This window comes from Manis pentadactyla, chromosome 16, assembly GCF_030020395.1.
Source record: "Manis pentadactyla isolate mManPen7 chromosome 16, mManPen7.hap1, whole genome shotgun sequence".
Lineage (NCBI taxonomy): Eukaryota > Metazoa > Chordata > Mammalia > Pholidota > Manidae > Manis > Manis pentadactyla.
The window spans coordinates 54,187,735-54,203,884 of NC_080034.1; the positions used below are offsets into that span (position 1 = coordinate 54,187,735).

At 35.9% G+C, this 16,150-nt stretch overlaps 1 protein-coding gene across 1 annotated transcript in view; it reads right to left on the reverse strand.

Annotated features, from left to right (window-relative positions):
• LOC118930936 (bromodomain adjacent to zinc finger domain protein 2B-like) overlaps positions 1 to 16,150 on the reverse strand; it is a 102,471-nt gene that overhangs the window by 31,975 nt on the left and 54,346 nt on the right. The window contains exons 11-14 of the mRNA XM_057493935.1: positions 14,637 to 14,702; positions 12,948 to 13,013; positions 5,490 to 5,555; positions 3,136 to 3,201 (exon numbers count right to left, since the gene is read on the reverse strand). Coding sequence (XP_057349918.1) covers positions 3,136 to 3,201; positions 5,490 to 5,555; positions 12,948 to 13,013; positions 14,637 to 14,702 — 264 coding nt within the window. The remainder of the gene's footprint in view (positions 1 to 3,135; positions 3,202 to 5,489; positions 5,556 to 12,947; positions 13,014 to 14,636; positions 14,703 to 16,150) is intronic.

The window sequence follows — 16,150 nt, forward strand, 5'->3', positions numbered from 1 at the left end:
GATGTGCAGTACTTTTTCCAATTAAAAAACCATAGCTATAATATGGAACAGAAGGTAAGAGTGTGGTCAATTTTTAGGATAAAACGGAGATTTCCAAGAAATCTTTGAAAATAGTAGGATCTTTAATACTTGGTGACAGGCATCCATTTTTGTTTACTAATACAGATACTTCAAGGGAAACATGGCATCTCAAAATTCAGTGAATTTAGTGAACTTATCCACTAATTTATTATTTAGTCAAATTAGTCACTAATTTATTTAGTGAATTTTAATGAATTGTATAGGACTAATGCAAATCCTGCGGTTCTGGAGTAAGATGACTCAAAGAACCAGCTTCAAATGGCATGTGTAGACAGTCACAACCTAGCCCCACACAAGGTCAGTCTCACGTCTTACTCTCAGGGCATTCTCCAGGCCCTAGTCACACTGACACAGCTGGGTTGAGAAAAGTCTGCATGACAGTTGGAGGCACTGCTTGGATGATGATGTGATGATGCTGCTGAAGATGGAGGAGGAGGAGGAGAAAGAGAAGGAGACGCAGCAACAAAGCTAAGACAGGTGTACATACAAGGTTAAAACTGACTCGCTCTGCCCCTTGTCTTCCCCACCCCAAGGGCGCTAACTCAGTCATCAGGCTGTACCTTAGTGTATGTCATCCCCGCCCTGCTTAGAATTCACAGCTCCTCCTCCTCAACACATACGCCTTTTTTTTTTTTTTACTCTTCCCACAACTACTTTAGGCACTTTAATATTTCTTTTTTGGCTTCCACATAATATAGCATTTATTGAACTCTGGGACAATTATTTGTTTAATGTCTCTCATGTTACTATAAACTTAGACTGGTCAGAAGAACTAATTTATTCACCCGTTTCTTTATGCACCTATTCAATTTCCAGCTGTACAATTTGCCAGGCACAGTTTTTAGTGATTTTTATCCTTTTCCCTGACTCTCAAGTCTGTATCATTTCAACATTCCTCACCCACTGGTCTAAATATTGTTTTCATTTCTGATTACAGTAATTATCATCTGACTCTAACAGACATATTTGGTGTGCTTTAGCATATAAAACTTATTTAAGCATGAATTAATGATTAATTCTACAAATGCCACATAAATAAAGATACGTTAACATCTATACTAGTAGTCATTGAACATATTCAATAGCCAGTCTCTTCTTTACTTTTTATACTTTATATCATGGACAAACATAATTGATATTTTCAATTTTCATTTATACACAAACCTTGTATCCAAAAGGAAAGATGAATACATTTGTTAATAATTCTCAAGTTATATTGAGGAATTTTTAAGTATCTGAAATCACAGTCATGAAACCAATTTTTAACCCCTCAAAAGACCCTCAAACAACATCCCGGTAATTAACGGTAACTACTTTTATTATGGGTAAATAACTGATAAGTTAGGTTTTTGTTTCTATAGGCTTCACTTTTTAATACTGAAACAAAGAGAAAGTTATAATCTAAGGACATAATCAGATTTCAGATGCCATTTGAAACTTATAAGCAACACAAAATAGCTTTAGGGAGATCATTCTGATTGACAGAAACACCACACAGTACAAAGCATTATCCAACAGTTTGCATTTCTGAGTTGGGGGGTCTGCTACTTAAAGAGCTAAAGACATCACAAAAAACCCATATATAAACAAATATACACATACAATAAAAGCACACATTATATACATTTATCTGTGCTAAACATTATTTCATATAGTCATTTTGAGTTTTTATTTTTAATATAATTGATACTGGCATACCATGGCAGCGTTTATTTAAAAAAAAATAACATGCTGATTCAAAATGGATCAAAGACCTGAATGTAAGTCATAAAACCATAAAACTCTTGGATAAAAACATTGGGAAAACTCTTTTTGGACATAAACATGAGCGAATTCCTAGTATCTCTCAGGGCAAGGGAAACAAAAGCAAAAATGAACAAATGGGACTATATCAAGCTGAAAAGCATATGTACATCAAAGGACACCTTCATTGGAAAAAAAAGGAACCCTGTACTATGAGAGAATATATGCATAAATGACAGATCTGATAAAGGGTTGACATCCAAAATATATAAAGAGCTCACGCACCTCAACAAACAAAAAGTGAATAATCTAATTAAAAAATGAGCAGAGGAGCTGAACAGACAGTTATCCAAAGAAGAAATTCAGATGGCCAACAGACACATGAAAGGATGCTGCACATCACTACTCATCAGAGAAATACATATTTAAATCACAATGAGATATCACCTCACACCAGTAAGGATCGCCACCATCCAAAAGACAAACAACAACAAATGTTGGCGAGGTTGTGGAGAAAGAGGAACCCTCCTACACTGCTGGGGGGAATGTAAATTAGTTCAACCATTGTAGAAAGCAGTATAGAGGATCCTCAGGAAGCTCAAAATAGACATACCATTCGACCCAGGAATTCCACTTCTAGGAATTTATCCTAAGAATGCAGCAGCCCAGTTTGAAAAAGACAGATGCACCCCTATGTTTATCACAGCACTATTTACAATAGCCAAGAAATGGAAGCAACCTAAGTGTCCATCAGTAGATGAATGGATAAAGAAGAGGTGGTACATATACACAGTGAAATATTATTCAAAAGAAGAAAACAAATCCTACCATTTGCAACAACATGGATGGAGCTAGAGGATATTATGCTCAGTGAAATAAGCCAGGTGGAGAAAGACAAGTAACAAATGATTTCACTCATATGTGGAGTATAAGAACAAACAAAAACTGAAAGAACAAAACAGCAGCACAATCACAGAACCCAAGAATGGACTCACAGCTACCAAAGGGAAAGGGACTGGGGAGGATGGGTGGGAAGGGAGGGATAAGGGCAGGCAAACAGAAAGGGGGCCTTACCTTTACCATGTATAAAGTGGGGTGGGGGCACGGGGAGGGCTGTGCTACGCAGAGAAGACAAGTAGTGATTCTACAACATCTAACCACGCTGTTGGACAGTGACTGTAATGGGGCTTGTGGGGGGGACTTTGTTGAAGGGGGAAGCCTAGTAAACATAATGTTCTTCATGTCATTGTGGATTAAGGATAACAAAATAAATTTAAAAAACTAAAAACTCTGACTGTCCTCTAAATTTACCTGTTTTCGTTTCTCAGCCTCCAAAAATTTGGCTTTTGCAGCTTCTTCCTTCTTTATCCTCTTAGCCTGTGCATATAAAATAGGTCTCAAAGTCATGCAACAGCACCACCACAACCTGAATATAACCTCAGACTTGAAAATGGAGCTCCATGCCTTGCAAGGTACAAAACAGTATGTAACATGTATGTAGACAATTACAGATTTCCCCTCAGTTTGTTACATTTAACATACTAATTTCATTTCTAACGTATAGATTACAATTAAGATATGCAAAAAAATTCTTAAATTTGTAAGAGTATGTCAGGTTTTTTACTTCAAACTTGTAAAAAGTCTGAAATAATTTGAGTGTTATTTTACCTTAAAACTTAATCACAGAAAAAATGATGTTATGGCATTTTTTGCTTTTTCTGATTTTTGAAAGTAAAACATGATCACTGTACAAAGTTTACAAAAACGGGATAGATTTTAACAATAAAGGTTAAAGGACAAATAAGTAGCATTTAAAAATGCATGTGTCTTACTTTATTTGAAGTTTCTTTTGTAATACTTAAAATTTGAGATAAATCCATTACTTAAATAACATAAATAAAACATGAAACCCAGAAATTGGGGATCAACAGAGGTGAGGCTTAGAACCTAACCACCCCTGTTTTCAGAGAAAACTTCTGCATCTGTGGATGTTTTCTTGCCCTTGTCTAGCTTGGATTAATACTTAATCTATAGGCACACACCTGATCACCTACATTTGCCCTCTCACAGCACTAAACTATGTTTTCTACCTTTATCTTGCATCTACCTACCCCTTCAGCATTTTATTAAAAAATAATAATAAGGGAGAAATGTGGGATTCACAAATAAATCAAGGATCAAAATCAAACGAATATTCATAATTGACCTGATTGTTTATAAATCATGATCCGTGATCAAAACTGAAAGTTTCTGTGATGACTGCCCCTGCACTGTTCACCATGTAAAAACTTGTTCGTTATGCTTCAGAAGATTGGAGACTGTTGAGAATTAGGCTTGGGGTCGATTAATGATTGTTCATTGAGACCTCTATACAGAATTTTATTGTTGTTAACAACCATTTGATCAATAAATATGAGAGATGCCCTCTCAAAAAAAAAAAAAAGAAAACTGAAAACTCAGCAAAAATGGCAAATTACAGACCTCCAAAAATTTGCCCCTCCTTTAATAAAAGCAGTAACAACAACAACAACAACAAGAAAAAATACATTAAACCCTATTTAACCTACTGTAGTTAAATTCAAGGTTTTTTTCCTAATATAATAGAAACATAACCTTTAATGAAGCACATTCTGAATATCAAGCTCGTGCTATCAAATTTGAGCTTTATAATCTTCAAGTCATTACCTAGCAGCTTCATAATTATCTAGTAGTAATTGCCAATGTACTTTAATATTTTCAATTTGGAGGGTTTTAAAATTAATTTGAAATGGGTAAGAGAGTATGTGTGTATGTTTTTAGAAGGAAAAAACCTGTAACTGAAAACCTCAGCTAACCGCATTGCTCAGGGAATAACCCAATTTTTATGACAACAGTTTCCTGAACAGCTAAGGGTTTGGGTTATAATAATTTTCAACATTAAAAAGCTTATTTTGGACAAAAGTACTTTGGATGATTTTGAGACATATACACGTACAGCTTAAATAGACACAGTACACTTAACATAATTTGGCTTTTTCTTGAGGACTTGGGCAGTTATTCTTGACATCAGTTACTATACTACACAGTTTGATAACAGAAATGCCTTTGGGCCATTAAGATGTTGAAAATTCCTTCCTACTTAACTACCAGATTACAGACTGTTGCTAGGCTTCAGAGTTTCTGTTTTTCCTATTTTCCCTTGCTGTCTTTTAGCTATTCCTTTTGCTGTTGCCAGCATGTCCTTGAGCCCTATTCTGTCAGCCCAGTTCTGTCCAAACTCAGAAAACAAACCTGCTTAGACTATTTCCACATTAAACACAATTTTACTTTGGTCATGTTTTATTTCTAAATGAAAAGCAGGTATCTGACTATAAGACTTAATGACGTTTTGAAAAGTAAAGAACATGAGTTTTAACGTATGATCTTTATGACTATATTGGCTATTGAGAGGTTTCCCCTTTCTTTTTTTTCCTTTACTTATTTCCTGGATTTTTACTATTAGGATTAGATAAACTTGCCTAGTAAGGTTCAGAGAGGTCCTTATTCTATGCATTATGTTTAGAGATAATCTGTGATGGACATGTTAATTTGTATGAGTGAGAGAACATACTGATAAAATTTTCATTTTTCAGACTTGAAAATACATAACTATATTACTTTAATCATATCAACTTTAAAAATTCTACCTCTAGAATTTGCTGGGCTCGAAGTTCTTTTTCCATTCTGATTTGTTGTATTCTCTTAATTCTTTCCTGTAGGAAAAATTATGACAATTTTAGATAATAAACTAAATATCTAGGTGGAACGTATTTAAGTGTAATCAAATAATTAAAGATATAAGTACAGATTTTCCAAAAGTAGCCCATGCTCGATATAAATTTTAATTATTTACTTTTAACATTATATATATGCCACCTGTCTTAAATTGGTATGACTTTATAAAATGTCTCAAAACAATTTTAAAATACAAATGCTAAATAAGTATATAGAAACAACATAAACCAAGCTGATTAAACTCAAGTCTTTATAAATATTTGCAAGTACAAGTAATACTCATTCGGAAATAAATATTGGACAGACAAGTAGGATAAAACAGTCTATCAGGAAATCAGGACCCCTAAGGATAGTCCTGAGTTACTGTCACTCATTGCATGAACTTGAACAAATAGAACTACTCTTGCATAAAATAGGGGAGGCACTTGCTCTTTTTTCTCACTGTCACAATTATATTAAAAAAGTTTAAAAAAGTGCACAGTACATCACGATTGTGTGAAGTATTAACAATTGCCGTAACATGATAAATGACATTTCTTTCAATAAATGCAGTAGGCCAAATACAGAAATAATTTGTAATAAATTATAAGTGGTGCTCAAATTCTCTAAATGTCATGTACTAGCTATTGTTTGAATTCAGCAATCTAAATTTTGATGTTACATTTTCATTTTAAAAAACCATTCCATATGCTATAAGCACATCGTTAACAATTTTGAATTCATATATCCCTTTGAAAGTTCCAAATTGGCACTGATGAGGATACTTTTAAAACAATACACCTAAATCCCCCTACTTGCAAATTGCAGCTTTCCTAGGATTTTCAGAGCCAACACATTTTATACTACTGTTTATTACAATACTAACCCCTATTTCCAATGCTAGTTGTACCTTTTGAAGCTATACTTTAATACATTTTTATTTCTTTTTTTCAATTGATGTTATTGATCCCCTGCAGGATAATGAGTTTTCTGGAATTTCTGTTGTGATTTTAGAAGTCTGATCACATTGTATGATTTTGCTAATTGTGATCTTGGTTTTGAATATTATAGCTCAACAAAAATAAACATACAAGTGTATCTTTTCTTTTATCTCCAAGTCTTAGAGAAGGTTGCACTGGATACACATTTGAAATATTTATTTAGATTAGAACTTCAGACCAAAGTATACTCTGAATTTAATCTTTAATCAAGTCAACAAAAGGCATTCATTATTCTCTTAAGAACAGAAATAGGTATAGAATCTTGGCCTTTACTCACCCAGTGTAGAGCTTTCTATTAGTCTGAGTGATTTATATGGATATACGAATATATACTTGGTAGTGCTTTCATTAGAAACAGCAGAGATAAGCATTATTTATAAATCATTACAGTGGAAGGAGCCAAGATGGCGGCGTGAGTAGAGCAGGGAAACCTCCTCCAAAAACCATATATATTTTTGAAAATACAACAAATACAACTATCCCTAAAAGAGAGACCAGAAGATACAGGACAACAGCCAGGCTACATCCACACCTGCGAGAACCCAGCGCCTCCGAAGGGGGTAAGATGGAAGCCACAGCCTGGCGGAACATGAGCGCCCCTCACCGCAACTACAGGCGGTAGGAGAGGAGTCAGAGCGGGGAGGGAGAGGGAGCCCAGGACTGCTAAATACCCAGCCCCAGCCATCCGCACCAGGAGCATAGACACACAGTGTGTGGTGAGCTGGATGCTAGAGAAATGGGACAGTAAAACCTGAGAGCTGTCCCTGCAGCCAGAGCCCCTGGGACAAAGAAAAGCGAGTGCTTTTTGAAAGTCTTCAAGGGACAGAAGCCTCACAGGTGGACGGAAACGCCCCGGCGCAATCAGCCCAGTAACTGGGAATTCCGGGAAACTCCGGGCGCCCCAACCCCCTGGGTGGCAGTGGTACTCGGAGGCCCCTCACGGTCATAAACAGGCTCCCTCCCATTTCCACTCCAATGTGGCTCCGCCATAGCAGAACAGTAGCGTGAGGCCGGCCACTCCCACGGAAGCAGAGCAGAGCTTCCTCCACAACCGCCGGGTAAGAATAAGAAACCTCGTCTGCGTGCAGCTGCCCAGCACAAGCCGCTAGGGGTCATCGTTCTCCCAGGAGAGGAAGGCCACAAACCAGCAAGAACGGACCTTCACCCAGCCAACATACACGCCAGCTCTCCACAACTACTTCCATCGCCATGAAAAGACAGAAAAATTTGATACAGAACAGACTAACCCAGACATCCTCCCCTGAGAAGGAACCTGGGGAGATAGACCTAACCAATCTCCCTGAAAAATAATTCAAAATAAAGGTCATAACCATGCTGACGGATCTTCAGGGAAGTATGCAAGAGCTAAGGGGATGAAGTTCGGAGGGAGATTACAGAAATAAAACAATCTCTGGAAGGACTTAAGAGCAAACTGGATGAGGTGCAAGAGGCCGTTAATGGAATAGAAATCAGAGAACAGGAACGCAGACAAGCTGACACAGAGAGAGATAAAAGGATGCCAGGAATGAAAGAATAAATGAGAGAACTATGTGGCCATTCCAAACGAAACAATATTCGCATCATAGGGGTACTAGAAGAAGAGAGAGAAAAAGTGAAAGTGTCCTTGAAGAAATAATTGCTGAAAACTTCCCAAAACTGGGGGAGGAAATAGTTGCTTATACCATGGAAGCACACAGAACTCCAAAGAGGACAACACCAAGACACATAATAATTAAAATGGCAAAGATCAAGAACAAGGACAGAGTCTAAAAGACAGCTAGAGAGAGGAAAAAGGTCACCTACAGGGAAAACGCATCAGGCTATCATCAGACATCTCAACAGAACCCTTGCAGGCCAGAAGAGAATGGCATGATATATTTAATGCAATGAAACAGAAGGGCCTTGAACCAACGATAGTGTATCCAGCACGATTATCATTTAAATATGAAGGAGGGAGTAAACAATTCCCAGACAAGCAAAAGTTGAGGGAATTTGCCTCCCGCAAACCACCTTTACAGGGTATTCTAGAGGGACAGCTCTAGATGGGAGCACTACCAAGGCTAAACAGATGTCACCAGAGAATATAAAATCATAGCAAAGAAACCAAACCAACCAAATACTAACAAAAGGCAAAAAATAAAATCAACTACACACAAAACCATTTAAAGGAAACACAAAAGAGCAGAGAATAAAACACCCAACATATAAACAATGGAGGAGGAGGAATAAGAAAGGAGAGAATTAAACAATCACCACACAGTATCTACAATTGCTCAATAAGCAAGTGAAGTTAGGCAGTAAGATACTAAAGAAGCTAACCTTGAACCATTGGTAACTACAAATCTAAAGCCTGCAATGGCGGTAAGTACAAATCTTTCAATAGTCACCGTACATGTAAATGGACTGAATGCACCAATCAAAAGACACAGAGTAACAGAATGGATAAAAAAACAAGACCCATCTATTTGCTTACAAGAGACCCACCTCAAACCCAAAGACATGTACAGACTAAAAGTCAAGGGATGGAAAATGATATTCCATGCAAACAACAGGGAGAAAACTGCAGGTGTGGCAGTACTAGTAGCAGACAAAATAGACTTAAATACAAAGAAAGTCAAAAGAAATAAAGAAGGACATTACATAATGACAAACGGGTCACTGCAAAAAGAGGATATAACCATTGTAAATATCTATGCACCCAACACAGGAGCACCAGTATATGTGAAACAAATACCAACAAAACTAAAAGGAGGAAATAGAATGCAATGCATTCATTTTGGGAGACTTCAACACACCACTCACTCCAAAGGACAGACCCACCAGACAGAAAATAAGTAAGGACACAGAGGCACTGAACAACACACTACAACAGATGGACTTAAAAGACATCTAGAGAACTCTATATCCAAAAGTAACAGGATACACAGTCTTCTCAAGTACACATGGAACATTCTACAGAATAGACCACATACTAGGCCACAAGAAGAGCCTCAGTATATTCAAAAAGATTGAAATTCTACCAACCAACGTTTCAGACCACAAAGGAATAAAACTAGAAATAAATCATACAAAGAAAGCAAAAAGGCCCACAAACACATGCAGGCTTAACAAAGTGCTCCTAAATAATCAATGGATCAACGACTATATTAATATAGAGATCAAGCAATATATGGAAACAAATGACAACAACAGCAAAAAGCCCCAACTTCTGTGGGATGCAGCGAAAGCAGTCTTAAGAGGAAAGTATATAGCAATCCAGGCATATTTAAAGAAGGAAGAACAATCCCAAATGAATAGTCTCATCTCAATTATCGAAATTGGAAAAAGAAGAACAAATGAGGCCTAAAGTCAACAGAAGGAGGGACATAATAAAGATCAGAGAAGAAATAAATAAAATTGAGAAGAGTAAAGTAGAAAAAAAAAAATCAAAGAAACCAAGAGCTGGTTCTTTGAGAAAATAAACAAAATAGATAACCCTCTAGCCAGACTTATTAAGAGAAAGAGAGAATCAACACACATCAACAGAATCGAAATGAGAAAGGAAAAATCACGAGAGACCCCATAGAAATACAAAGAATTATTAGAGAATACTATGAAAACCTGTATGTGAACAAGCTGGAAAACCTAGAAGAAATGGACTTCTTAGAAAAATACAACCATCCAAGACTGATCAAGGAAGAAACACAAAATCTAAACAAACCAATTACCAGCAAAGAAATTAAAGCGGTAATCAAAGAACTACCCAGGAACAAAACCCCAGGGCGAGATGGATTTTCCTTGCAATATTATCGCACATACAGAGAAGACATAATACCCATTGTCCTTAAAGTTTTCCAAAAAATAGAGGAGGAGGTAATACTCCCAAACTAATTCTATGAAGCCAACATCACCCTAATACCAAAACCAGGCAAAGACTCCATCAAAAAAGAAAATTATAGACGAGTATCCCTGATGAACGTAGATGCAAAAATACTCAAAAAAATATTAGCAAACCAAATTCAAAAATACATCAAAAGAATCGTACACCATGACCAAGTGGGATTCATCCCAGGGATGCAAGGATGGTACAACATTCGAAAATCAACCATCATCATCCACCACATAAACAAAAAGGACAAACACCACATGACTATTTCCATAGATGCTGAAAAAGCATTCGACAAAATTCAACATCCATTCATGATAAAAACTCTCAGCAAAATGGGTATAGAGGGCAAGTACCTCAACATAATAAAGGCCATATATGATAAACCCACAGCCAACATCATATTGAACAGCGAGAAACTGAAAGCTATTCCTCTGACATTGGGAACAAGACAGGGATGCCCACTCTCCCCACTGTTACTCAACATAATACTGGAGGTCCTAGTAACGGCAATTACACAAAACAAAGAAATACAAGAAATCCAAACTGGTAAAGCAGAGGTTAAACTGTCACTATTGGCAGATGACATGATATTGTACATACAAAACCCTAAAGACTCCATTCCAAAACTACCAGAACTGATATCGGAATACAGCAAAGTTGCAGGATACAAAATTAACACACAGAAATCTGTGCTTTCCTATAAACTAACAATGAACTAACACAAAGAGAAATCAGGAAAACAATTCCATTCACAATTGCTTCAAAAAGAATAAAATACCTAGGAATAAACCTAACCAAGGAAGTGAAAGACCTATACCCTGAAAACTGTAAGATTCTCTTAAGAGAAATTAAAGAGGATACTAGCAAATGGAAACTCATCCCATGCACCTGGCTAGGAAGAATTAATACCGTCAAAATGGCCATCCTGCCCACACCAATAAGCAGACTTGTGGCAAGCCCTACCATATTACCAACAATATTCTTCAATGAACTGCAATGAATAGTTCAAAAATTCATATGGAAACACCAAAGACCCCAAATAGCCAAAGCAATCCTGAGAAGGAAGTATAAAGTGGGGGGGATCTCGACTCCCCAACTTCAGGCTCTACTACAGAACCACAGTATTCAAAAATTGGAAAACTATATGCAAGAGAAAGAAACCAGATTATTGTTTAACCCCATACAAAAAAGTAAACGCAGAATGGATCAAAGATCTGAATGTAAGTCATGAAACCATGAAACTCTTAAAAGAAAACACAGGCAAAACTTACTTGGACATAAACACGAGAAACTTCTTCATGAACATATCTCCCCGGGAAAAGGAAACAAAAGCAAAAATGAATAAGTGGGGCTATGTTAGGCTGAAAAGCTTCTGTAGAGCAAAGGACACCTTTATTAGAACAAAAAGGTACCCTGCAGTATGGGAGAATATATTCATAAATGACAGATCTGATAAAGGGTTGACATCCAAAATATATAAAGAGCTCACACCCTCAACAAACAAAAAGTGAATAATCCAATTAAAAAATGAGCAGAGGAGCTGAAAAGACAGTTCTCAAAGGAAGAAATTCAGATGGAAAATCAGACACATGAAAAGATGCTCCACATCGCTTGTCATCAGAGAAATGCAAATTAAAACCACAATAAGATACCACCTCATACCAGTAGGGATCGCCACCATCCAAAAGACAAACAACAACAAATGTTGCTGAGATTGTGGAGAAAGGGGAACCCTCCTACACTGCGGGGGGGAATGTAAATTAGTTCAACCATTGTGGAAAGCAGTATAGAGGATCCTCAGGAAGCTCAAAATAGACATACCATTCGACCCAGCAATTCCACTTCTAGGAATTTATCCTAAGAATGCAGCAGCCCAGTTTGAAAAAGACAGATGCACCCCTATGTTTATTGCAGCACTATTTACAATAGCCAAGAAATGGAAGCAACCTAAGTGTCCATCAGTAGATGAATGGATAAAGAAGAGGTGGTACATATACACAGTGAAATATTATTCAGCCAAAAGAAGAAAACAAATCCGACCATTTGGAACAACATGGATGAAGCAAGAGGATATTATGCTCAGTGAAATAAGCCAGGCGGAAAAAAGACAAGTACCAAAAGATTTCACTCATATGTGGAGTATAAGAACAAACAAAAACTGAAGGAACAAAATAGTAGCACAATCACAGAACCCAAGAATGGACTAACAGTTACCAAAGGGAAAGGGACTGGGGAGGACGGGTGGGAAGGGAGGGATAAGGGCAGGCAAACAGAAAGGGGGCCTTACGATTAGCATGTATAATGCGTGGTTGGGGCACAGTGAGGGCTGTGCAACACAGAGAAGACAAGTAGTGATTCTACGAAATCTTACTACGCTGATGGACAGTGACTGTAATGGGGCTTGTGGGGGGGACTTTGTTGAGGTGAGGAGCCTAGTAAACATAATGTTCTTCATGTTGTTGTGGATTTAGGATAACAAAATAAATTTAAAAAACTGTAAACTGACTGTCCTCTAAATTTACCTGTTTTCGTTTCTCAGCCTCCAAAAATTTAGCTTTTGCAGCTTCTTCCTTCTTTATCCTTTTAGCCTGTGCATATAAAATAGGTCTCAAAGTCATGCAACAGCACCACTACAACCTGAATATAACCTCAGACTTGAAAATGGAGCTCCATGCTTCGCAAGGTACAAAACAGTATGTAACATGTATGTAGACAATTACAGATTTCCCCTCAGTTTGTTACATTTAACATACTAATTTCGTTTCTAATGTATAGATTACAATTAAGATGTACAAAAAAATTCATAAATCGTAAGAGTATGTCAGGTTTTCTTCTTCAAACTCTGTAACAAGTCTGAAATAATTTGAGTGTTACTTTAAAGAAAAAATGATGTTATGGCATTTTTTGCTTGTTCTCTGACTTTTTTAAAGTAAAGCATGATCACTGCAGAAAGTTTAGAAAAACAGGATAGATTTTAATGATAAAGGTTAAAAGACAAATAAATAACATTTAAAAATGCATGTGTCTTACTTTATTTGAAGTTTCTTTTGTAATACTTAAAATTTGAGATAAATCCATTAATTAAATAACTTAAATGAAACATTAAACCCGATTTAAACTGTGGTTAAATTGAAGGTTTTTTTCCCCTAATATAATGGAAACATAACCTTTAATGAAGCACATTCTGAATATCAAACTCATTCTATCAAGATTGAGCTTTATTATCTTAAAGTCATTAACTAGTAGCTTCATAATTATCTAGTAGTAATTGCCAATTTACTTTAATATTTTCAATTTGGAGGGTTTAAAAATTAATTTGAAATGTGGAAGGGAATATGTGTATATATTTTTAGAAGGAAAAAACCTGTAACTGAAAACCTCAGCTAACCGCATTGCTCAGGGAATAACCCAATTTTTATGGCAACAGTTTCCTTAACAGCTAAGGGTTTGGGTTATAATAATTCTCAACATTAAAAAGTTTATTTTGGACAAAAGTATTTTGGATAATTTTGAGACATATACATGTACAGCTTAGACACAGTACACTTAACATAATTTGGCTTTTTCTTGAGGACTTGGGCAGTTATTCTTGACATCAGTTACTATACTACACAGTTTGATAACAGAAATGCCTTTTGGCCATTAAGGTGTTGAAAATTGCTTCCTATTTAACTACCAGATTACAGACTGTTGCTAGGCTTTGGAGTTTCTCTTTATCCTATTTTCCCTTGCTGTCTTTTAGCTATTCCTTTTGCTGTTGCCAGCATGTCCTTGAGCCCTATTCTTTCAGCCCAGTTCTGTCAGAACTCAGAAAACAAACCTGGTTAAACTGTTTCCACATTGAACATTTACTTCTACTTTTGCCATGTTTCATTTCTAAATTAAAAGCAGGTATCTGACTATAAGACTTAATGACATTTTGAAAAGTAGAGGGCACGAGTTTTAGCGTATCATCTTTATGACTATATTGGCTATTGAGAGGTTTCCCTTTTTTTCCTTTACTAATTTCCTGGATTTTTACTATTAGGATTAGATAAACTTGCCTAGTAAGGTTCAGGGAGGTCCTTATTCTACGCATTATGTTTACAGATAATTTGTGATGGACATGTTAATGTGTATGAGTGAGAGAACATACCAATAAAATTTTCATTTTTCAGACTTTAAAATACATGACTATATTACTTTAATCATATCAAATTTAAGAATTCTACCTCTAGAATTTGCTGAGCTCGAAGTTCTTTTTCCATTCTGATTTGTTGTATTCTCTTAATTCTTTCCTGTAGGAAAAATTATGACAATTTAAGATAATAAACTAAATATCTAGGTGGAAGGTATTTAAGTGGAATCAAATAATTAAAGAAAAAAGTACAGATTTAACAAAGGTTGCCCATGCTGGATATAAATTTTAATTATTTACCTTAACATTATATATATGCCACCTGTCTTAAATTGGTATCACTTTATAAAGTATCTCAAAAAAATTTTAAAATACAAATGCTAAATAAGTATATAGAAACAACATAAACCAAGCTGGTTATACTCAAGTCTTTATAAATATTAGCAAGTACAAGTAATACTCATTCGGAAATAAATATTGGACAGACAAGTAGGATAAAACAGTCCATCAGGAAATCAGGACACCTAACGCTAGTCCTGAGTTACTGTCACTCATTGCATGAACTTGAACAAATAGAACTACTCTTGCATAAAATAGGGGAGGCACTTGCTCTTTTTCTCACTGTCACAATTAAATTAAAAACGCTTAAAAAAGTGCACAGTACATCACGATTGTACGAAGTGTTAACAATTGCCGTAACATGATAAATGACATTACTTTCAATAACTGCAGTAAGGAAAATACAGAAATAATTTCTAATAACTTATAAGTGGTGCTCACATTGTCTAAATATAATGTAGTAGTTATTGTTTGAATTCAGCAATCTACATTTTGATAACGTTACATTTTCATTTTAAAAAATCATTGCATATGCTATAAGCACACCGTTAACAATTTTAAATTCATAAATCCCTTTGAAAGTCCTAAATTGGCACTGATGAGGATAGTTTTAAAAAAATACACCTAAAATACCCTACTTGTAAATTGCAGCTATCCTAGGATTTTCAGAGCCAACACATTTTATACTACTGCATATTATAATACCCACCCCTATTTAAAATGCTAGTTGTACCTTTTGAAGCTATATTTTAATATTTTTATTTCTTTTTATGCATTGATGTTATTGATCCCCTGTAGGGATTCACTGCAGGATAATGAGATTTCTGGAATTTCTGTTGTGATTTTAGAAGACTGATCACATTCTATGATTTTGCTGATTGTGATCCTAGGTTTTGAATATTATAGCTCGCCAAAAATAAACATACAAATGTATCTTTTGTTTTATTTCCAAGTCTTAGAGAAGGCTGCACTTGATCCACATTTGAAATATTTATTTAGAGTAGAACTTGAGACCAAAGCATACTCTGAATTTAATCTTTAATCAAGTCAACAAAAGTCATTCACTATTCTCTTAAGCACAGAAATAGGTATAGAACCTTGGGCTTAGCTCACCCAGTGTAGAGAGCTTTGTTTCAGTCTGAGTGATTTATAAAGATGTACATATATATATTTGGTAGTACTTTCATTAGCAATAGCAGAGATAAGCATTACTTATAAATCATTATAGGGGAAGGAGCCAAGATGGCGGCGTGAGTAGAGTGGCGGAAA